This window comes from Protopterus annectens, chromosome 16.part0 (assembly GCF_019279795.1).
Source record: "Protopterus annectens isolate FY-2018-M chromosome 16.part0, PAN1.0, whole genome shotgun sequence".
Classification (NCBI taxonomy): Eukaryota; Metazoa; Chordata; order Ceratodontiformes; family Protopteridae; genus Protopterus; species Protopterus annectens.
Genome location: NC_056750.1, coordinates 101147218 through 101172777, shown reverse-complemented (window position 1 = coordinate 101172777; position 25560 = coordinate 101147218). Strand labels below are relative to the sequence as shown.

General features: G+C 38.9%; 1 protein-coding gene across 1 annotated transcript in view; it reads right to left on the bottom strand.

Moving 5' to 3' along the window:
* Positions 1 to 7004: 7004 nt before the first annotated feature.
* LOC122790997 (N-acetyllactosaminide alpha-1,3-galactosyltransferase-like) overlaps positions 7005 to 25560 on the bottom strand; it is a 311933-nt gene continuing 293377 nt past the window's right edge. Inside the window, exon 7 of the mRNA XM_044058738.1 lies at positions 7005 to 8689. Coding sequence (XP_043914673.1) covers positions 7993 to 8689 — 697 coding nt within the window. The 3' untranslated portion in view covers positions 7005 to 7992. The remainder of the gene's footprint in view (positions 8690 to 25560) is intronic.

Sequence of the window (25560 nt, the reverse complement as noted above, 5' to 3'; positions counted from 1 at the left end):
GAGTGCCATTAGGAACAGACGCACCACTAATGCTTTATATAAACATACCCTGGAACATCCTTCAGCCACCTTTACATTTGTCATTATAGATAGAATTACTCTACACCGCAAATTTAAAGCAGGTTGGCATCAGAAACTCAATGACATGGAGAACAAATGGATTATCAGGTTAGGGGGTCTTTTTAGGCCAGGATTGAACACATTAGAACCACTAATTTGAGTTAAATATATTTTTATCCTATTTTCAATTTTTGGAATATGTAGGTAACCATGCAACATGAAATATTGAATTATTCACTATGGCTGGCATTATTTAGTTTTATAAAACAATATATGCCAACCACATATGCATGTGTATTTGTATTACATTTAGAGTGGCATGGTATTCCTATGTTCTCTGTTTCATACTATCTGCATATACTAACAAACATGCGCAGTTAATTGTTTATACTTCTATATTTGTATTATGTTATAACTTTGTAGGATACATATATTTTTGTTTAAAACTGATATTGGTCTCATAAAGTGTTTTGCATATTATAAACATATGTATTTATTTACACAGGGGTCATATCCCTTTAAGAGTGGGACTATATAAAGGTTCCGACATGGTGGATGTTTTCATTTACTTTATTTGATATTAGGCATTGAGAAAGGCTAACATTAGCCCAAACCGGTTTGCTGTTTCAGCAGAGGTTTTTACCACCGCTGATATGGTTGTTTGTACAACTATGGAGCAATAAATTTTATTTTACTATCCTGTATGTGCTGGTCCATTTTTGGTTTCATTGTTAACTACCTAGGCAAGTTCATTCCAGACTTGAGACAACTTTCAGCACCTTTTAAACAGATGACACATAAAGCTGTATCCTGGTCTTGATTAGAGCAACACCAAAGTGGATTTGATGTCCTGAAACAAAGAATTGCTAGTCCACCAACTCTCAGATACTATAATGTTCACAAATCAGTTACATTTTCCTGTGATGCTTCGAAAATTCGTCTTGGTGGAGTCATTCTACAAGAGGGTCAACCTGTTGCCAATGCATCGAGAACTCTTCCCCAAACTGAGATGCAGTATGCCCAGATTGAGAAAGAGCTTTTGGCAATTGTCAGGTCCATGTTTGAAGTTCCATGATTATGTTTATGGTAGACCTGTCCAGATCGAAACAGACCACCATCGTCACAATCTTGAGAAAGCCTATGCATTCCACTTCAGCCCTACTGCAACATATGATGCTGAGATTGCAAAAGTATAATTTTAATCTTGTCTACAAGAAAGGCAAACAACTTTATCTTGCTGATACATTGTCCAGATCACCCAGAAACACCACAGAACAGCACGAGAATGAGAACCTTGATTGTGAAGACATAGAAGTAAAAAATTTTTCTTCAATGCATCATGATGAGCTGAGAGATCACACAGCCACAGATCCAGTTTTACAGAGGCTTAACCACTTTATTAATCAAGGATGGCTGTCAAAGCAATCTAGTTTACCTCAAGAAGTGCAACCTTATTTTCCATACAGAAATGAGACTTTGTCTGACAAAAGTATCATTGTGAAAGGTCCAAAAGTAATTGTTCCAAAGTCCTTGCAAAAAGAGTACATTGCTATCTTGCATCGTGGTGACCCAGGAACTGATTCTACCAAAAGAAGATCGAGAGAGATAGTATTTTGGCCTTCTAAATCACAAGATATTGAAAGAGCACTTTTATCTTGTTCCATGTGTAATAGTACAAAGCCAAATCAACAGCAGGAACCACTTCAGCTAAACCAGAGGCCTGAACTACCTTGGTCAACAGTAGCCACTTGACATCTTTGAATGGAATTGTCAACATTATTTGGTGTTAGTAGACTCTTACTCCAATTGGTTCGAGATTGACTTACTTCCTAACCTAGCATCCAGTACAGTCATTATTAAGATGAAGTATCATTTTGCAGTGCATGGTAATCCACACAAATTTATTTCTGACAATGGCATGCAGTTTACAAGCCAACAGTTCAGAAGATTTGCTGAAGAATGGGACTTTATTCATGTCACAAGTAGCCCTGAGTACCCGCAGTCAAATGGTTTGGCAGAATGTGCAGTTCAAAGTGCAAAGCAGTTACTAGAGAAATCAAAATGAGAGAATAGTGATGTTTTCCTGAATCTCTTGAATCTCAAAAATGTTCTTCATGATAAAAATCTTGGTTTAACTGCTCAGAGACTTCTGTCAAGACAAACCAGAACCACATTACCAATCAGTAGTCAGTTGTTGGTTCCATGTGTCAAGATCAACAGGTCAGTGAATGCCAATCTGTTGAACAAGCACTTAATCCAGAAGTCCTACTACAATAGGACCAGCAAACTGATCAATCTATCACGAGAAGGAGAAGTGGTAAGCATGCAGACATCCAGAGGTTATGATCAGATTGGTGTTGTGAAGAATATTTGCCAAGAGCCGAGATTGTACATTGTGGAATCACAATGATCAGAGTTTAGGCAGTAGTGGAAACATTTGAGAGTGGTGTCCAAGCCTATACTCCAGCATATAGCCTGTGAGAAAGACTATCTCAGAGTGAGTTGTCCAGTGTTCCAATTCCTGAGGAAGTTCCAGAGGACATTCCCATTCCTATGATGAATCCAGAAGTTCCTGATATGACTTGTGCATTACAGACTGTCCCTGTTGCTAAATTTGGTCCAAACTGTTATGTTACGAGATATGGTTGCATCTCTAAACCTTACAACAGATATGAAGCAGCGTGGACATGAACACTGGGTTTTGTTTCTAATGTATTATAGTAAGGCATGTCTAACTCGAATATTGTTTTTTTAAAAGGGTAGTCTTTTTAAGAGGGAGGATGTAGATCAATGTGTGTGTGTGTATGTCTCTTTAAGAAGCTATCCAAGGGCTTGCACAAGTGTATAAATACTGAGCACGTGCAAGTCTGACTGCCATTTTGTAGTTCGCTGTTGAGATGTAAGCATGTATGTGAGTAAAGTTAGTCTGTTAACTAGTTTGTTTGCATTTTATGATGCTGCTATCCATCCTGATGTGTTTCAATGCATTAAAGCATCTAAACAAATTTCCCCACCTGCTTGTCTTCAATGTTAGAGACAGACGAGTGACATATGAGAAGCTGTAAATTTCAATGGCACATTCTGTTTACACAAGACCTGGACTGATCTGATGAATATTTTTAAGTAACCAAACAATTCACTGCAGTCCTAATACAGATCCTCATTTCCATGAATGCAGAATTTCTACATCACCGATGTCAAACTTCCTTGTCTCTTTTACAAATTTGCACAGCCTGGAGTAAATGAATCAAAGAGCATTTCAGTTTCTTATAGCTAAGACTGTGGCAAGAGTACACACACTGATTTCTTACTAGCAGTGTTGCCCACAGATAAATAAATTAATTATTTAATAAAAAGGTAGTCAGTACAATAAAAAGTCATAGGCTTTCTCAGAAAATGTATAACAGGCACTTGGGAACTTTATTCTGTGTTACTTTTTAACAGTCATTTAAGGGAGGAGTTAAAATTATTTTTCAGAGACATAAATTATTATTATTTTTTTTTTTTTTTGCTAAGAATATTTGGAATTCAGTTTAAATTCCAGTCTTGTACATTAAGAACCAAATTTCAAATAGTTAAATGCAGAGCTGTAGCAAGGTCAATTAGTGCCTGTGCAACCCCCACAACTGATGCCCCGAAAAAAATCCAGAATCAAGGGTAGATGAATGCAGAGAATTAAATTATTAAAAGAATGTGAGCAAGATGAAATGAATCAAATAATAAGTTATGTATGACAATTAAAAACAAGATGTTTTGTAAAATACTAGATATAGGAATACTAAAGAATCCAAAATGGAGGTCAGACTGATGCCATACTTTTGCATCATGACATACATGTGGGTACTGGCTCTAAGAATATATTTGTCTTGTACTTACCTAACACTTGTAGACTCTGTGCAACAAAAGAACATTTCTGTGCAGTGTGCAAGTAAAAACACAAATGCAGTCAAAACAATTGTCAAGATACTGAACGTAAATATGAACAAGAACTATTTACTGAAACTGTTTACATGGAATGACTCGATGCTGTGAAGTCTGAAAATTCATCTGAGAGAGAAGAAAGAACTTTCTTCATGATATTTATATTGTAACTAAATTCTTTGGAAGTTCTATATACCATAAGGCATGCAGATTATTCTAAAAATGAAATAGTACTCTATAAATACAACATAAGGCAACAAATAATGCTATTATTGCAAATTAAATGTCTGTGTATATGTATATAATTATTACATTATTCTTTTATAAACAATTGACTGAAATTTTTCTTTTCCTTAACACTGCTTTGAATAAGTGAGTAATTAGCAATGTAAACTTTACCATATTTAGTAGTAATTACTTGCATCCCTGACTGTGACAGAAAAGTCCTTTCTGACAAGCTCACTTAACCAGTTAATAAAGACAGTAAAATAAATTAGCAAACTCATGGCTTCATGTCAGTTGACTCTTTCTACAAGTGCTGATTAAGCTAAGAAAAATAAATAATGCATAAATAAATAGCTAAAACAACTTTCAGTGAACCTTGTTTTTTTTTTTTTTTTTTTTTTTTTTTTGCAGATGACCAGCCCTCCTGCATCCTCATGTGAGGGAATACCCTTTACATGATCCAGATTTATATATACCCAATCTAAGATTTCACAACAGCGGAGAAAAAAAGAAAATCCCACTGTTGATGAAAGCTGCTTCAGCCAAATGACTTTGCTTGATCGGGATTGGAGAAGAGAGTCATTGATCAATTCAGAGGTTTCCCAAACTCATCAGAAATAAAGCTATACACATATACAAAAACCTCACCTCAGAAGCAGCAGACAAGCATATCACTACCTGGCTCTGCAGCTGATGTAGGGTTTCCTTCCCTTCTACTGTAAGACTCAGAGTGAAACAACAATTCACATTGACAAGATAACACTGTCATGTGCTAACTGCCAATGCAAAGTAATGGTAAACATGCAGTTCAGCAAATGTGAAGTCATAGTTGTGTCTGTGTCTCTAGGAATTTTATATATGGATATAAGGGAGGTACTGATACCTGGAGTAAAGAAAAGGACCGCAGAATATGTAGAGACAAAGGACATGATAGCATTCTCATTTAGGTACATATTATCATAGAAACCTATATGGTGTAATGTTTTCTCTGCCTACATTAAAATATTGTAGTTACTTGGAATGTTACCGTTGGTAAATACAGTTATGTTACTGTTTTATATGGCTATTTGTGAATTTCGTTTTGAAGCTTTTACTCTTAGGCCTCCACTGAAAATGGGTCCTTTGTCCAGATGGACTGCCCTGGGTACACAAATGTAAAATAAATAAATAAATAAATTGTTGTTTATAGTTACTCTGTACTGAACATGGAGATGTATGTCAGGTCACTAAAAATGCCCTAAAATTAGGCCATCACTGACAAATTGCACTAAACGCAGTGAATGTGTTTCCTTCAAATCTGAAACTAGAGATGGCTGTGGCCTTTGTCCTTGCCAGCTATACCCATGTAGAAATATATATAGGGACCTAGGAAAAGTGTTTTGCAATAGTCATGCTTCCATTCAGGAAAAGTGTTTTGCAATAGTCATGCTTCCATTCTTACTTACTGATAACTATAAGCTCTTAAGAACAGGACATAACTAAAGTCTGTCTACTATTGCAGAAGTCACTGTTTATATATATATTTTCCCTTCAATTCCTAAATATATATATATATATATATATATATATATATATATATATATATACATGAAAGAGACCCTTATTATGCTTTGATTTTTGTCAACTGGTAAGTTGAACTTGCCCTTCTGGGACTTTTTTGGACGAGACAAGTAAGATACTTGCTGCCTATGGAGAAAGCTCATGGTAGTCAATCAAGTAATATGTTTTTATGATGTGAATGAAAACTGGAATACCTGATGCAGACTCATACAGATATTGGGAGAATATGCAAATTCAATGTATAAGACCACAGGAGAGAATTGGACACTTGAGCTGGTCAGCCAGAATCTCAAACCAGGGAGCTACCAGGTTGCATAAGCCTGAAGGTTATTGCATGCTACTATTACATCGAAGGAGTTTCTGATTAGATTTCTCAAAGAAAATAAAATGTCTAGAAAGGAATCATGTTTGCAACTATGTCATCATCACTACACTGTGCAGACATTTTCAAACAGGGATCAGTGTGGGAATAGTTACAAAGTTGGAAGAAACTGGAATGTTACAAGTAAAGAATGTGGTGTTCCTAACAAATGGTATGTTCTGACCATATCTGCCAATGATTATATGCAGTCTAGGGTCGAAGCAGCTAAATATCCATATTACATTTCTACAATGTCACCCATCCTAAACATTGTATGTTACCAAATCTGGCCTCGGGTATTTTGTCTAAGTAAAACAGCTAAGCTCACATTTACCCAATAGGGTAAAGACTCCATTGATGTCTTGTGAACATGATGTGTATACAACAGCTTAAAATATCAGGATACTAATACTGTTAAACACAGCATTAACATTAATAATCCAGTTATTTGGCATTATTTACAAGGCATAAGGCACAGACAGTAACAGAAACCTTCAGATGGGCATTTTCATTTATTTAATTTTTAGCACAGTGGGACCACCTCTGATGAGTAAAACTGGGTTCATTTTTATCACTAAAAAGTCTTTACTCAAATTAAAACAATTTAGAAGTGTACTGTATCCAGTGATTCTGGCAGCAGCGGTGCAGCAGTTAGCATTGTCGCCTCTCAGCAAGAAGCTCTCCAGTTCAATTCTCCATTGGAGCACCTTCTATGCGGAGTATGCATGTCTTCCCTGTGGTCAAATGAGTTTTAAAGACATGCAGGTAGGGGTGTGTGTGTATGTGTGTCCTTCTATGAAGATTGGGGGCTAGGCTGGCAACTCGACACAGTAAAAACACCACTGCCAATAAAATCTGCGGACTGGTGATCCACTGTGGCAACCCCTAACCACAAAAAAGCTGAAAGTCATTGCTTTTTTACTGTATTCAGTGATTCTGCAGTATGAGAAATTTTCATTACTGTCAAAGCTGAACTTTGGGAAGCTTTTGAAAAGGCAGGAAGGGTTATGGCTTTGCATGTTTAGTATTACATCACTTGTATTGATCTGACAGCGAAGGATGTTTTTGTAACTTTAAGAACACGCAATATATGAGCAGTCCTAGTGGTCAGCACCTAGTCCACTCAAATCCAAGGCCAAATAATTCAACTATCATAGTTTTTTTTTTTCTGGCAGAAATAGCACATAACGTTATTTCTGAACTGGTGCCCACAGTTTTTACAAAATACTTCCTTTATGGCATCATAATAACAACTGACAATATGTAAACACAGATATCAATCACTGAATGTCAGGAATGTCAAGGTAGAGAGCCTGCTCAGTAAATGAAGTGAAGAATTCATTTGAGATAATGTGATCCTGTCCCTTATGTTCTCCATGTTTTAGCCAACAGCTGGAATACAACATTAAATGCATATCAGAACCTACAGTTTAAATAAGCAGTCAATGAGCAGTATAGTATCTCCCTTTCAGCAAAAAATCAGTAAGCAAATGCTAATGGAACTGTCATACGTTCATGATCCCATCTGGAATTTAAAGGCTAAGTATCTTTGATGATTGACCATAATGGGATACCACTCGATTTTATTTTCAATAATGTTTCTAGACTTCAAAGCTGTGAAATGAAAGGCTGTGAAAAAAGTCAAAACTGTACATTTGACTTGAAAAAGCAAGCAGTATTATATTAGCTGTAAGCAGTAACATGAATCTTGAAACAAACAGAAGAGTCTGCTTCATGCAAAACACACCATGTTCTACATGGCAGTATGCAGGAAAATCTGCTGATACAAACATCAGCTCAGGAGTCTACACTGCTTCAGCTCACACTCTGAATCATAGTTTAAACTCAAGTCTGATTTCAGAAAGTTATTCATTACTATTTCGGATTATGTCATACTGTTTTGGAGCCCATGCTATACGTACTGTCCTAATTTCTTTACTTGGACCGATCACTTCATCCCAGCAGTACTCAGGAGAGAGCAGCAGTGTTGGTTTGTGATTTAAAAGGTATCGATTCAAATGACTTTCATCGTGCCATACTGCTTCTACGTTGTTCTTTTTATCCTTTTCAATACCTTCATAGCATGCAGTCACCAGATCGAAAACATTTGATGGTGTCCCGCCAAACACAGCAGCATGGTAGTAAAAATCTCCTTCGTCTTCGGCAATGTAAGCAGCAGAAATTGGCCTTCTTTCATAAGTAAATTTACTTTTATCTGCTTTGTAAAACCACGCTTGAATCTGAGCAACCCGTTTACCTAGTGTTTCTACTCCAAAAGAATCTTTAAAAACCTGGTCGACATCCATGCAGAATATGTAGTCGACTTCATACATAGCGTGACTTTTTATCATTTGCCCAATGATAAGCATGCGTTTCATACTGTTGTCTTGCCATCTTTTTTCTTCCTTTATTTCACTAACCCTCAGGAAGCGGCCTTGAGGAAGCTCAATATGAGGAACATTAGCAATATCGTCAGCAAAGACATAATATATAACTTGATGTCCAGTCATGAAAAACTGCTCCGCAGATATCAAAAATGTCCTTAGATATTTTTCCAGGTATCTGCAAAAATAACATATAGTGTTATTTGGGCAAATTATTTAACACTGCTTTCACAATGTTGAACTGAAATAAATTTAAAAACCTGAATTTTCAGTCATTATGTTAGTTATTAATGAAAATATTTCCGTGGAATACTTCCTATACAGAATTTCTCTGTTCTGCCTTTTTTGTGCTCTGAAGTTACAATTTCCCTATAATATCAGCAACATCCAACTCACTTGTATATGATTTTTAAAGAAAATTGGGTGCACAGTTCTTAAGATAGAAAAGTGTCAATTCCTGGCAAAAGCACTGGTCATGGGAGTGGACAGAGATAGAGAGAGAGAGTGCAAAACCCTCTGAAGACAAAAACACTCCTACCATCGGGCAAGGACATCGTGTGTATGGTCCTCTAGGACAGAAGAAAATAACAGTGTTAAAAAATCAAGCAAAAAAATGGTCAGCAAAGTGATATAGGAGGCAGAAGTCAAAGAGAAGAGATGATCTAGTGTTTATTTTATGCAATAAATCCAGAATTTCCAAACAGGGGATATACAAGAATAGCAAGAAGTCAATGGAATGAAAAACACATACACAAAAAAAACTGTCAAAAGCGACAGATAAAAACTGAAAATAATTTACTAAGCAGACCAAAACAGAACAAAAACTATACAATAAATAAACAAATAAATAAATAAACCAGATCACCTATAAGATGAAAAGATGCAATGGAGGAAGTGATACAAGAAAAAAAAAAAAAAAAAAAGAAAAACAGGTGTGAGCAAATTTCATAAAGAAGCAACGCAGAATCAGGAAAGAAAAGGAGATCAGATATGGTGCTCTATTTTTGCAGAAAATAAAGCCGTAGCAATGGATATGACCACTGTAGCTTGAAAGATATCTGAAGATATATACAGACAAACCCATCTGGATGGGGAAAATTCTTACAAAGAAAGCAATAAAACTGGAATGCATTAAAAAAGTAAACTGTGCAGTGATATGGAAAAGCAAAAACAAACTGTATGTAAACGTCATGTATACTACACCAATTTACAAAATATTTGTAATATACTCCCTGAAGTGCATGCATGGATAGCAGTACACTCTCATGGGATCATAGGAAGTTACTAGGCTATTGGCCCTGAGGCCCTTACAAGCCTAGCCAAGAATTTAGCCCATGTTCCAACAAGTCAACACCCTACGCCACTGTCCAGCAGGGACACAGGTGGAATCCCAAAGGTGCATTTTCTGTTCCCAATCCAGTTATCCAGGTTGTGCTTAAAAAGGTTTAATGAGGTACTCTGCTTTATGTGGAGAGAGAGTCTATGCCTCAAAAGGGGGAGTTTCTGGGACACAAATCTGTCCCACCAAGTCCTATTGATGTCACATGTCACAGACAAAATACTCTAAAGACAATGACAATCATCAGTGTGTATATATATATATATATATATATATATATATATATAAATATATATATATATATATATATATATATATATATATATATATATATATATATATATATATATATACCCCTAGTTAACAATGCTAAAATACAGGAAGATATTCTGTGCTGGGCCTCTTCAAAAATCTTTCATGAAACCATAGTATTGGGTGATGTTAACACAGAGTGGAAAATCCAGCCAATAATATACATCTGTTCAAGTTTACCCAAATTATAACCACACCAACTAGATACAACAAAGTCATAGCCAGATAATCAACCCTCAGCAGGATCTTAACATCTTCTCCAAATAAAATCTCATTCCATGGAACTCTGTCAGACAGCATAAGACATCACATAATTCTACACCAAATCAACAAGCCAAAACACATCATTACAGCCTGGTAAGAAAACTTAGAGAGTTTTCATGAAGACACTTTGATTAATAAACACATCTCCTTAACTGGGCATCACTACAGACTCTCCCCACAGATGATGTTGTCTGTGAGTTCAATAAAGTCTTCCTGGGTCTTCTACAATATTAGCCACCCTCAGAAAAAAATAGTCAAAGCCAACTCTGCCACATGACTATCCTTAAGAATTAAACTCATGAAGTAAAGAGACAAATCATAGAAGGTCTGGAAAAAAAGTAAAACAGGTTCCATTTTAGTAGTATAGAGACAACTAAGAAAACTAATAAAGCAACTTATCACCAAAGATAAGAAAGCCTAATACTGAACCAATGAAACATACATGTTAATAATCCAAAACTGTTTTGGGCCTCTGTCAATAAACTCAAATCCAGGACAAGCTACACGGCCAACACCAAACACACAGAAATAAAATGAAGCCACAGCCAATGAGTTCAATATCCACTTTAAAGAGATTATACACTCATTACTAAAACAGGTGATTAATCAAGCTACTGATGTCCCTACTCAATCAGATAACCTCCTTCAACATTTCTCCTAACAATCAGTTCCCACAGATACCATCATAAATACCTCAAAAAAATTAAAGCGTAGTACACAACTGCCTGTGACAGTCTACTTGGCAAATATCTTAAAACAGTGGCTGAGGCCTACTGTATATCTAGTTTAGTTTCTGAAAAATTGATTGATATCTGAAAATAAAGTCCCCTCGTTATGGAAAAAATAATTCGTTATTCCACTGCACAAGGGTGGAATATACATACAGATCTTTCAAATTCTAAGCAAATTGCCTTCTTATCACCCCTATCAAAAATATTACAAAAATGTATCCATATGCAACTTCTCAATTCCTTAATAGAGAACCTGCTTCGGTCTTCAACCCAACACAGTTTCCATCCTCATCACAGCAAAACTACTGCTTTCCTGAATTTTTATAATACTGTCAACACCCCTGGAAATGCTGGAACCCTAGTCTCCATCATCTTCTTAGACTTATAAAAAGCTTTTAATACTATTTCTCACAAGAAATAAATGCTCATCCTTAGGACTCGCCAGTTAAACCCTGCAATGGTTTTATAACTACTTCTCAAACAGAGTACAAGCAGCGAAATGGGAAAATGACTTCTTCATTCTCTCGCCTGTAGCTGCTGGTGTTTTACAAGGATCTAGACAAGGACCCTGTACATTTTGACTTGCTCATAAATGATCTTTTATGCTGTTACAAAAAATGATACCCTAGTTCAATACACTGGTGACTCGACCTTAATTTGCTCTGCCAAATCTCTCTCTGAACTCCAAGACTTGGCACAACAATCCCTTTCTATTTAAGTGTGGCTAAATAATTCACAACTACTACTAAACCATAAAAAATTAAATTACTGCCCTCTCCCACAGAACAACAGCATTAACTATCATCTCTGCCAACAAAGTAAACCACACAAATTACTGGGTGTCATCATAAATGTCCAGTTAAAAACTGACCACCATGTATCTCACATGATTAAAAAAAATCATCAAAAACTAGGTATATTATACAGAGCAAAAACCTACCTCACTGACATAGCCTCTACTGTCATACTGTCATCCTTCATCTAAACTGCAGCAATATTCACTAACCTTCAAATCTCACAACTGGCCAAGCTTGAGCAATGTTATAATACAATAGCCAAATTTGGAGTAATCAACAGAACACACCACTGCCTAGCCCTCAGAGAATTCACCTGATTAAAACTACCATATCACCTAGCTCTCTCTCATCTACCTACAATATACAGACTTTGCTATAAACCAAAAAACTGCCTAGCCCTTAACTTAATGCAATATTACTCCCACAATAGAAATTTATGGTCTAACAGAAAAATCACTAATCATTATAACAAAATCCTCTAATACTGTAGGTGAGACTCTATATTCAAATAGTGCAACTAAACTATGGAACCACATCCCAGTATCGCTGAAATCCATTCAGAATTTAAACTCATTTGAAGTAATACTAAAACTTCAACTATCAAACCAATGGATCTGCTCCTGTATATTTCCAGGATAGATGCCACTGTAATCTTCAGTATGCCATATCATCAAAAATTTCTCTTCATTTAGAATCACGGCCCACAACCAGTCTTCACCAGTACCCAAAAGGTTTTAGTACCATCTCCCAGCCATATACATAGTTTTGTGATTCTGCTTACGCTAGACATCTGCATTTCTAATATAACCTTATGATAGCCATATATCTATAATTATCTATGTACCTGCTTTATACCCCCATGTCATAACTGCAACATTAACGTTTTTTGCCTTACCAAGTTCTTTACCTCCCTTCCACTTCTTTGAATTTCTAAGCACTATTATATATATATATATATATGACAAACTGACTAACACACCTCATGCTCAATGTTCAATATCTACCAATGCATAAATACATTTTATACTGTAACAGTTGCATTTATTTCATATCAATATAATCTACTTTGTAAATAACTGCGAGTGTACATTATTTAATGTACATTCATGCAGTTACTGTCTGTCTCTTTAGAAATGTTCGTAATATTTTGGAGCTTTTCTACCCAGACCTCCACCTAAAAGTTTTCTTTTTTTTTACTAAACACAATTGGGCAAGCCCTGAAATAAAAACAGAACATAATAAAATAAAATAAAGCAAAATAAAAAATAAGTTGAAGAGCTTAGTGTGGAAACACCAACTATTCAGGAAATAATACAACAGACAGAACAGAACAGTTTTACTAAAGATTTACAACAAAGCAAAATTTTAGAAATTTCATCAGGAGAATTGGTTGAAAGTCCAGTTAGGATTACAAAGCAGTAGAAAAACAAAGAGAGAAAGAGGCACTAATAGCTAAGAAGAGATTATCAAAGATAAGATATAACAGAAATAGTTATATTAACATATATATATGAGAGAAATGGAATACAGAAAGTGTATTAGACCTAGAGTCTTAGGAGACTGATACAACAGATAAACACAATAACTTGGACTGACACGAAAGAGGGAGATCCTCCTGATGAAATGAAAAGCTATGCTGCAGCTAAATTAAGAGTAGATAAAAGGCTACCATAAAAATGCAAAAATAATGCAAAAATAAAGGGAAAAGAGAACATGTAGGATGCCACAGTGAAAATCTTGATTAAAGAGAGCTACAAAGCAACTAAGGTTAAAAGTAACATTACCAGAAGGACACAGAAAAGAGAACAGAGCATTAAAAACTCATAGAAAGACGGATGCCATGAAAGCAACAAACATTAAAACAGATCAGACTTTATCTTGCATCTCTACTCAGCACTAGGAGGAACTCTCAGAATGTAGAGCAAAATATACAGTTCTGGCTTAGGTGTCTTTAAGAGGACATGAGATAGAGTGCATTTGTGAGATGAGAGGAAACTGGGGAGGCTGGGGAATTGAAGTGGGAGGGGAGCAACGTTTACAGTGTTACTGCTTAAGCAGGAGCCAATGAGTCTGTGCATGCTCAGGTAGAATAGAGGCTTACTCGGGTAACTGAACTATAACTGGTACCCTTAGGAAAATGGCTAGAAACATCAGGAAGCAACAGATCTTCCTCAAACACAGGTACCAAGGATGGGCACGTGCACCTCCTTACTTGGGGGGGGGGGGGGTAACTGTCCAGAAAGTGAAGCTGCAGAAGACAGCAATGTTTTGGTCACCTGAAAGAGGACAAAGTCAGGAAAGAGCTATAGGAGAGAGAGAGTGCCTGTAAGGGCAAGGCAGAATGGGCTACTACTGAAATATTACTTTAAACTAGACTATCTTAAAAGACCAAAAGGGAAAAAGGCAAACAACAAGAAGGCAGTGCTACAATTCTGATGGTTCCTCACCAAGCAATACGCAGCTAAATGCATGACCTGAACAATGTGGCAAAGAAATCATTAAAAGAATACATTATCAGTTGAAGTCTTGTTTTAGTTAGCAGGGGTAGATGCAGTACTTGTCTGTCACCATTAGTGTCACAGCTGCAACTGGGGTTAAACAAATGCAGCAATCACCTGAGACAATAGAATAAATTGAACTGATAGAGTACTGAACCACTCCTTCAGAGTCAAACATACCTACTTTTCTATCATATTCATGTTCCCAGCACATTCCTGAGCACTATATCCTGTTTTAAATTGTTTCTAATCTATCCATATTGTATCTAGCTGTGTAAACCTGTCCATTTCCCTTCAGAAATAGGAATCCGCTCCATTTGCAACTCCATATATACTGGAACTCTGAAAGTTATCTTCTACATCTACTTGTCAAATTACATATTTTTATGCTGTCAGAGTCTAACTGGCTGAAACGAATAGGAAAAACAAATATTTACTAGAACTGAGTCAGGTGTCTGCACCATGGGACAGAGACATGATGAATTCTGTCCTTCTGCCATGCCAGATGCCCTTCCTCCATGCCAGATGCCCTTCCTCCGTGCCAGATGCCCTTCCTCCATTGCCTTTACTCCTTCCCTCTTTGCTCTCCATCTGTTCTTCTCCCTGATGCAATGCAGCCTTATATTTAGGCATTTTATCCTCTTATCTGATACATCCAACAAAACAACTAACTATATGTGGATTACAAACACCTACCCCTAGGGAAGTGCTGTTCCTGGTTCTGTTACCCTTCCCACTGCTGACTGTCTTCCTTTTCCTTGCAGCACTATTACACAACCCAGTGGCCAACTGTATTTCTCCATGTTCAGAGATATTTTTTTTCAAACTGTCATTCTTACTCCCGACTCATTGGTCCTGTCATTATAAGAGTAGCTAGCCTTGTACTTGTAATTTGGAAGAGTAAAACACAAAATTCTGGGTAAACAAACAAATCCAAAGATTGAGGATTGAGATTCTATTGTTATCTAGAAAAAAAAGCCTCTCTATTTTTTTTTTTTTTTGCATGCATGCATTAATATCCTACTTTTAATTTTTCCAAGTGTTTTGGGTTTCTAATAACATGGCCCATTCCTAAGTCAGGGTACAATTAGAGCTCATGAAATTAGTATCACCTCATTGTTTGATGTTACCCAAGAGTGCTTTTTCTCAGCACATGCAATGTGTCCAGAACTGTCTCCTTCTGTAGTTCATCTCGGTTGGTTTTCAGGTGCAACTTAGATCTATGTGTAGGAAACAGAAAATGTACCCCAGAGCTGTCCGCTGAACTAATAATGGACAGACGCAGCTCCTAAATACTTTATCCCATGTATGGATCCCCTCAAATCATCTATGGTACTATTCCAGTCATTCTAATCAGGGGTAACATACAATTATTGACCATGGGATACGTAAGGCCAGTCTATAGCCAAATGAGATAGGTTATTTGGAGAACAAAAAAGGGAAATTGGCTAAGCTTAAAATAACATGCAAGGGCAGCTACCTAATACTTACCTACAAATCTATGAGTCAGGTCAATGAGAAGAAAAAACAGTAATAATAATACAGAAGGACAAATAACGCATGCCAAACTAAGACAGCTGTAAGAAAGTACAGTTGTGTACACTTACCATAAATGTAGATGTTTGAGTGTATTCACTGTTGCAGTCATTACATTTGGGTAATCTGCTGGCAGGTTTCCCTCAGTCGGCCTGATTAACAACTTCTTGGGTCCTGCATCGGTTGCTGTCCCTTCTTCCATGACGTCAGGTCATCAGGGGTATAAAACATGCAGCCAATGCCATTACATGAGTTTTTCCTTCCCCAGATGTCAGGTGCCCCCCAAATGGGGAGCCAAATATTAAAGTAATTTAAAACACAAAAATATACCTCCAAACAAAAACAAATACATCAAAAAGGCTTTTAAGCATAGTAAAGGAAAGTAGAGGTAAAGTAAGAGAAAAACAGGGGGTTGGAGGGAGGGTAACCAGGACTGCAACAGTGAATACACTCGAACATCTACATTCATGGTAAGTGTACACAACTGTACTATGTTCTTCATGTTTCACTGTTGAAGTCATTACATTTGGGTAGATTCCCAAAGCTATGGTTGGGAGGATGGATTTATACAGCATTAGGACCAGCTATAAGGCCCTGCAGGACTGCAGTGGCAAAGCCAGCTCTGGATTTAGAGAAAGTACAGTTTTGTACCTACCATAAATGTAGATGTCCGAGATGAATGCATCTGCAGTCTTTACAAATGGGTTGTCCTGTCATCAGGCAGCCCCTCGGTCGGCCAGATTCCAAAGTCTGGGTCTGGCTTCGGCTGGTGTCGCACTTCACCCGACGTCATTGTGGCAGTTATTCGGGTATAAAGGCATTAGCGATGCCATTTTCCTCAGTGTTTCTTGCCCCAGATGCCAGGTGCCCTCTTGGATGGCTAAATTTGGATAAATGCCAAAGTTTCCAAATAGTAGAGAGCAAACACACAAAATAAGCATGTATGTACATATATACAAACAAATACACCATAATAGATCCCCCCCAAGCTAGCTGAAGATTGGCAAATACCCTAGGAGTACCTCAGAGGGGAAGGAGGGTGGGTAATCCTGACTGCAGATGCATTCCTCTCGGACATCTACATTTATGGTAGGTACAAAACTGTACTATGTCCTTCAAGGATGCATCTGCAGTCTTTACAAATGGGTAGAATACCATAGCTAAACTAGGGGAGGAGGCAATGAGAAAAAATTATGGTGTAGTTAGGATCCCTTGCAAAACAGCAGTGGCAAAACCAGCACGGGATCTAGAGTATAGAGGTAAGTTATAATGCTTGGCAAATGTATGCACGGAGGTCCAAGTAGCAGCCTCTATAATGTCCTTGGTAGCCACTCCTCGTAAGAAAGCTGTGGTAGTGGCTGTAGCCCTTGTGGAGTGAGGCCTGATGTTCTCTGGAGTTTTCTTTCCATGGTAGGAGTAACAAAATCTAATGCAATTTCCTATCCATTTGGAGATTGTCTGTTTAGAAATTGGTTTTCCTTCCTTCCCTGCTGCATATGCTACCAGAAGCTGGTCAGTCTTTCTATTGTTTTTTGTCCTGTTCAGATAGTAGCGTAATTGCCTGTGTACATCCAAGGTATGTAAGAGCCTTTCTCCCCTGTTCTGTGGGTTGGGGAAGAATGTAGGGAGGTGGATAGCCTGATTTAAAGAAACTCTGGATACCACCTTAGGCATAAATGTAGGATTTGTTCTCATGGACACTCTATCTTGATGGAAGATCAGGAAGGGTTGCACTGCCATTAATGCCTGCAGTTCAGAGACCCTTCTTGCTGAAGTTATTGCTAGCAGGAAAGCAGTCTTCCAGGATAAGTATTGTAATTCTGCTGTTGCTGCTGGTTCGAAAGGAGGAAGAGTCAGTTTTTCTAGTACAAAATTCAAGTCCCATGCTGGCAATGGCGGTTTCCTGGGAGGTTTTACATTTTTAATTCCTCTCAGAAACTGTCTGAGCAGAGGATGCGAGAAGACAGGAGGATCCAAGCTGTATTCTGCTGAAATAGCTGATGCATGTATCTTGATGGAAGAGTAGGACAGGCCTGTATGGTAGAGCTCCGCCAAGTAATCCAGGATGTTGGCTATGTTCACCAGTGTCACATCTTGCTCTTTTGCAGCACTCCAGATGAGATATCTTTTCCATTTTGCTGCATAATTCTTTCTTGTTGAAGGTCTACGAGCCTCCAGGATTATGTCCTTAACCCTTTGGGATAAATTTGGGTTAATTTCTGTCATGTAATGTTCCAGGCAGTTAGCTGCAGAGTTTTTAGGCTTGGATGCAGAATGTTGTAGTTGTTCTGTGTCAGCAGTAATGGGATCAGTGGTAGTTTCCATATTTGTTCCCTGGACATGCTCCTCAGCAGCGGATACCAATGGTGTCTTGGCCAGTTTGGGGCTATCAGAATGATCCTTGGACGTTCCTCTTTGATCTTGAGAAGCACCTTGTGCATCAAAGGAAGTGGTGGGAATGCGTATGCTGTCAGGCTTTTCCAACTGAAGGATAGGGAGTCCACCTTCCAAGCAAGTGGGTGGTAAGTCCTTGTGCAGAATTTCTTCAACTGGTGATTGAATGGGGATGCAAATAAGTCTATTTGTGGTAATCCCCATTTTCTTGTGATGGTTTTGAAGATGTCCGGATGCAGCATCCATTCGTGGGCATCTGTTGTAGTTCTGCTTAATATGTCTGCTAGAATGTTTTCCTTCCCTGGTACATAAATTGCCTGTAACTGAATGTTGCAGCTCAGAGCCACATCACATAGGTCCAGTGCCAGCTGGCATAGAGGGTATGAGTGTGTGCCTCCCTGTTTGTTGATGTACCACATAACTGTGGTGTTGTCCGATAAATCCTGTGAAACCGCAACAGAAGGTTGGATTTCAGAAGCCGTCTCTACCAGGTTAGAAGAGGCCTCGGTAGAAGGCATGTTATCGGCTGAAGAAAGAACCGCTTGCTCGGTTTCGGCCGAAACCGAGACACTCGTGGTTTGCTTAACCGCGGTTTCAGCCGAAACCGCGGACCGCGAGTGTCGGTCCTTTTCTTTGCGTTTTTTGGTAATTTGCGTAGTCGGAGGATCCGACGGCATAATGTAGGCAAAATCTGAGCCGAATATCTGTTCAGCAAAGTCCGACCGACGTCTAAGCGTCCGTTGGTTAAAAGAAGCACAGGCTAGACAAGCTGCTACGTGGTCTGGGCCTAAACAATGTATGCAATAGGAGTGGAAATCTTTATGAGGTATTTGTTTCCCACAAGATAAACAGTTATTAACTTTCTCTGACATCGGCTGAGGCAAGAAAGAGTCCCCAACGGGGTACTTAGCTTTATAGAAGTCTTCGAAGTAGTATTCGGTAGTAGTAATCTCTGGATCTGACCGACCGGCACTTGCGAACAGCTTCTGCTTCGGGCGCCACGCGGCAAGAAAGACTGAGGAAAATGGCGTCGGCTGATGCCTTTATACCCGAATAACTGCCGCAATGACGTCAGGTGAAGTGCGACACCAGCCGAAGCCAGACCCAGACTTTGGAATCCGGCCGACCGAGGGGCTGCCTGACGACAGGACAACCCATTTGTAAAGACTGCAGATGCATCCTTGAAGGACATGAAGGGTAAATGGTAACGTTTGGTGAACGTATGAACTGAGCTCCAGGTAGCAGCTTCTAGAATGTCGCTGGTAAGAACACCTCTGAGAAAGGCTGTAGAAGTAGATGCAGCCCTGGTGGAGTGAGATCTGATCCTCTGGGGAATAGTTTTACCATGGTGCATATAGCAGAAATGAACACAATGGCTTATCCATTTGGAAACAGTCTGCTTTGAAATAGCCTTTCCCTCTGCCCCTGCAGCAAATGCCACCAGTAATTCAGATTTTCTTAGAGATTTTGTCCTGTTTAAGTAAAATCTAAGTTGTCTGCATACATCCAATGAATGCAGAATCAGTTCCCCTTTGATCTGTGGATTGGGAAAGAAAGTTGGCAAATGAATGGTCTGATTAAGAGCCACACTGGATACTACCTTAAGCATGAAGGATGGATTGGTCCTGAGAGACACCCTCTCTGCATGAAAAATAATGAAAGGCTCCACTGCCATAAGAGCCTGTAATTCAGAAATCCTTTTAGCTGAAGTGACTGCTAAAAGGAAAGCTGTTTTCCAGGAGAGAAATTTTAAGTCTGCAGTAGGAGCTGGCTCGAAAGGAGTTTTTCCAATACAAAACTGAGGTCTCAGGCAGGGGTTGGAGCTCTCCTGGGTGGTCTTAAGTTTTTGGCCCCTCTGAGATATTGCTTTAGCAGAGGATGAGAGAAGAGAGGAGGTTCTGTGTTGTAATGAGCTGAAATGGCTGAGGCATGGATTTTTATGGAAGAAAAGAACAGGCCCTTGTGAAGCATCTCAGTTAAGTATTGCAAAATCTGAGGAATGTTGGGCACTGCTGTGCTTATCCCTTGTGATTGATTCCAGGCACAGAATCTTTTCCATTTGTCAGCATAAGATTTTCTAGTATTAGGCCTTCTTGCCTCCAAAATGACATCCATCACAGGTTTGCTGAGGGATGATAAGGGTGAATTTAGGTGATTAGCCACTCTGCAAGATTCAAGGTTTGGAGCTGAGTGTGCAGAATTTGGTTGTTCTGCTGAGACAGTAAGTAAGGTGTTTGAGGCAGGTGCCATGGTGGAAGGTGTGACACATTGCGCAGGAGTGGATACCAGTGTTGGAGAGGCCAGTCTGGAGCAATCAAAATCATTTTTGGTTTGTCCTGTTTGACTTTTAGTAGAATTTTGGAGAGCAGAGGCAGAGGGGAAAAGGCATAGACTGACAGGTTTTTCCAGCTGAATGATAGAGCATCCACCTTCCAGGCTTTTTTGTGATGAGTTCTTGTGCAGAATTTGTCCAAATGATAGTTCTGGGGTGAGGCAAAAAGATCTATGTCTGGACTCCCCCATTTGCGTGTCAACATGTTGAAAATCCATGGTTCCAGTTTCCATTCGTGTGGGTCCATGAGATTTCTGCTTAGTTCATCTGCCAGAATATTCAGCTTTCCTGGCAGGAATTGAGCTTGTAGTTGTACCTGGTAGCTCAAGGCCGTGTTCCACAATGCCATGGTTAGTCTGCACAGGGGGTAGGAATGTGTATCCCTGCTTGTTTATGTACCACATAACTGTGGTGCTGTCTGTCATTATCATTAATTGTCCTGGATGAAAGTAGTCCTTGAAGGCTGTCAGGGCATTCTGTATAGCTACCATCTCTTTTTGATTGATATGAAGGTGCATTTGATTTGGGCTCCATTTGCCCTGAATGCACTTCCCTGCCAGATGAGCACCCCCAAGCATAGTCTGATGCATCTGTAGTTAAGGTTTGGGTGGCAGTGGGTGGAGAGAATGGCAGTCCCTTGTTTTGGTGGCAGGCCTCTGTCCACCATAGGAACTCTAGTTGCAGGCAAGGTATGATAGGAATCATTGTTTACAGACTGTGACAATGTTGACTCCATAAACTTTTTAAGTACCACTGAAGTTTCCTCATATGCAGTCTTGCATATGGAATTAGAAGAATGCAGGAGGTCATGAACCCCAAGGCTTGCAGAATTTGTCTTGCAGATAGCAAGGTTTTTGTGGCCACCTGTCTGAAGTAAGTTACCAAATGAATTTGCTTTTCTGGTGTAAGGTAAGCCATCTGGGCAGTTGTATTCAAGCTTGCACACAGGAATGTAATTTTTTTGAGAGGGTACCAGTTGTGATTTCTTTTCGTTTATGGTGTACCCTAGACAAGTTAGAACCCTTTTTACAAACACCAGATGTTTTTGAAGAATGTCCTTGTTTTCTGCCTGAATTAGCTAATCATCCAGGTATGGATATATTTGGATATTTCTTTGCCTGCAAAATGCAATTACTGGAGCCAGGCACTTTGTGAAGACCCTGGGCACAGTAGATAATCCAAAGGGCAGTGCAGAGAACTGGTAATACAAGTAGCCTGCTTTGAAGTGGAGGTATCTTCTGCAAGATTTCCTGATTGGGATATACAGGTAAGCCTCTTTTAAGTCTAGAGTTACCAACCAGGCATCTTTGCCTACCATAGGAAGTAACTGTTGAAGAGTCAGCATCTTGAATTCGGGAATGTCTAGAAATGTGTTTAGAGTAGATAAGTCCAGAATGGGACACCATGATTTGTCTTTTCTGGGTACCAGGAAAAGTCTTGAATAGAAACCTTGTCCCTTTTCCTCTTCTGGCACTGGTTGAATACCCCCCATGTTCATGAGGGACAGTACTTGTTTCTGGGCCTCTGCCCACTGATTTGGGGGCCGGTCTGGCCATCCGTTTGGGATTGGCAATGTGTGGAAATGAAATCTGTATCCGTGGGATACTATATTTAAAACCCATTTGTCCTGGGTTATAAGTTGCCTGTTTTTTGCATGAAGTGCCAGTTTTCCCCCCAAAGGGGCGGCTAAAAGGTAAGTGCTTGGTAAATGTAAAGGGAAGTCATTGAGACTGCTTACCATAGGGAGGTGCCTTGTTGTTTCCAGATTTGGAGGTGGAGGAGGCACCCCATTGTTTTGATCTAAAAGTCCCTTGTGACTGAAACCTGGAGCCTTTGGAATGTCTGTGTTTGGCTTGAGTGGCTCTTGAAGGAACTGGAAAGGATCAGTTCTTAGTAGGCCAGTGCCTGCTAAATCTTGGAGGTTACACTTGTAAGAAATCTTTCACAGTTTGCATAGATTTAGCTTTATCTTCCACCTTTTTTAAAACTTCTTCAGCCATATTACCAAAGAGATGGTCCTGTTGTAAAGGAGCATCCAACAATTTTGCTTTAACATGATCAGGCAGAGTTTGCTCTTTGAGCCAAGCATGCCTTCTTAGCACAGACCCAGTTACAGCAGCCCTGCAAGAGGCCTCCAAAGAATCAAAACCACACTGCAAAGTATGTTTTCCAACTTGTTCAGCTGAATGCAATAAATCCTGTAAATCTGTATTTTCCACACAGTCAGAAATTAACATAATTTTCTGTTTACGCAGTCCCATGATATGCTGTTGATATTTAAGCATATGAAATTGACAGTTTAAAGCCCTGATTGCCAAGGTTGCAGAAGTGTAAACTTTCTTACCCCATCTATCCAGTGCCCTGGAATCTCTATCAGAAGGGGTAGGAATTTTTAGCAGTTGAGGCCTTAATGCCTTTGGGACCCTGAGAAATGGTTTCAGGATCTGCAGTAGGATTTTTGAAAAGGAATTTGTGGGAGTCAGGAACCCTGTAGTATCTGTCTGGCTTACAAGGAGCCAGAGGCAGAGAATCAGGAGCCATACTAGATTCTGAAAAAACATCATCAACAATGTCTAGAACACGAGGAATAGCCAAAGGCCTATGCTGAGGAAGAAGAAGAAAATCCCTAAGTCTCTTTTTAGATTCAGAGAAATCCTGACTTTCCCAGTGGAAATGTTCCCTTAAGGTATGTAAAGTTTCCCTAAAATAAAAATCCTCAGGGGAGAAGCAGAAGGAATGGAATCTTCTGCATCTGAATCCTCATAAATAGGTATAGACAAATCCTGTTCATTAGAAGAGTCAGAAGAAATAGAATCCTGTTCAGAAGATTCATAACCAATGTCATGCCTAGGCCTCTTAAAAGGCGGGGGTTGGTTAATTAAGTCTTCAGACATTTTGATCATTTGTTTTTTAGGCATAGGGGCCTGCACACATGGCCCAGGCATCAGTTTTTAGACATAGATTTAGATTTTGGCCTTAGTTTTGAAGATGGCATTGGTCTACTATACAAATCTGTAGGCCTGGAAGCACTCTCAGAAGCCGGTGCCTGCACAGTGGCTACGGACCCAACTAAGGTAGAGACATCCGCGGGTTCCATAATTGAAGCATCTCATGGCATACCGGACTCCGAATGGGTCTCAGTAGAGGCCTGCAAATCAGAAGTAGTGGGTATCAGGGGCTGCAAAAGCGCCTCACTGAGTACCAGCGAACTGGCGACTGGCTTAGGAGAAGCGTCATCGTCAATTTTGGACCTCGACGGCCTGTCTCTGTCTTTTTCTTTGCGTTTTTGTAGGTATTCCGTTAGATTGCTAACCAACGACACTGCTGAATAATTGAATCGTGAGCCAAAATATTTAGAAGCAAAAATATACAGACATTTAATAGTGCATTGATTAAATTTAGCACAAAACTGACAGCAAGGTACATTGTGGTCAGGGCCTAGGCAAGGAATACAGTACAAATGACAATCCTTATGAGGTATTTGCTTCCCACAAGTAATGCAATCATTAACTTTTACTGACATTGGTAAGGAGCAAGAAAAAGTTTCACCAATGGGGTACTTAGCTTTTTAGTTGAAGACTTCGGTTCTGAAACTCGAAAATGAAAATTTCAGGAGTCGGCAGACCGGCACTTGCAAACTGCTTCTGCTTCGGGCACCTTGCGGCAAGAAAGACTGATGTAATGGCATTGGCTGCATGTTTTATACCCCTGACGACCTGACGTCATGGAAGAAGGGACAGCAACCAATGCAGAACCCAAGACTTTGTTAATCAGGGCGACTGAGGGCAACCTGCCAGCAGATTACCCAAATGTAATGACTGCAACAGTGAAACACGAAGAACATGTTAAACAAAATACAGGTGACGGATGGTAAGAGACAAGTTAGGAAAAAGCTATTAACAGTACAAGTCAGGCACAGTGATTACAACAGAGCAATTACAATATGTATCTGAAGATCAGTAGAGGATAATCCCATCTATTTTATAAAATCATAAAAATGGTAACAGATCATACATACATGATGGTAAATATCCCAGCACTCAAAACAGAAGAGGGACTCAGTAAAATATAAAGAGGAGCTTAATGTGGAGAAAATTCATGTTTAATAAATTAAAACACAAAGGTAAAATGATGTTAACGTCTACAGACAAAGCATGTGGCAAAAATTGTGAAATGTTATATATTATATGCAAACAAAAAGGCAGTTTATGGCGTGATTGTTGAAAAAAATGAGCAAGTACAACAGATACATAATGAAGAACATGATAACATTGTAGAAGAGAATATGAAAAAAGAATGTTGTTAGAAAACAGTTCTTTTGATATATAGGAAAAGAGGACAGGGCACAGAAGAAAATTCTAGAAATGAGGTAACTGAAGATGAAGGCCGACATGAGTTAACTTTTAAAGAAAATGAATAAAGTAATAGTATTGCAGGATGAACACAATGATGGTAAACATGGTAATTCAATGTCAGTGGAAAGAAGATTAAGGAAGGAAAAGGAAACCATAAAACCACAGAGCAAAGAAATGCAGACATACAAACAGGGAAAGAAAGAATTCCTCTGTACTCTTACTGAGTGTAAAATACCGAGAGAAGACTGGCTGCTCTACAGTGGTGTAAGCAAAAATGGTACATGTTTCTTAGGTGTGAGGCCTTTGTAAAGGAACTGCAAGATTTCAGGAATATGGGGAAAGGAAATTGTATGGAATACTGGTAGGGACACATTTTTGAATTTCAGTGTTAACAGTTTCATCAAAAATAAGGATTTGTCAAGGTAATTAGTAGTACTTCTAGGAAGGATGACAGTATTAAACTGTAATATTAGGCAATGGAAAGATATGTT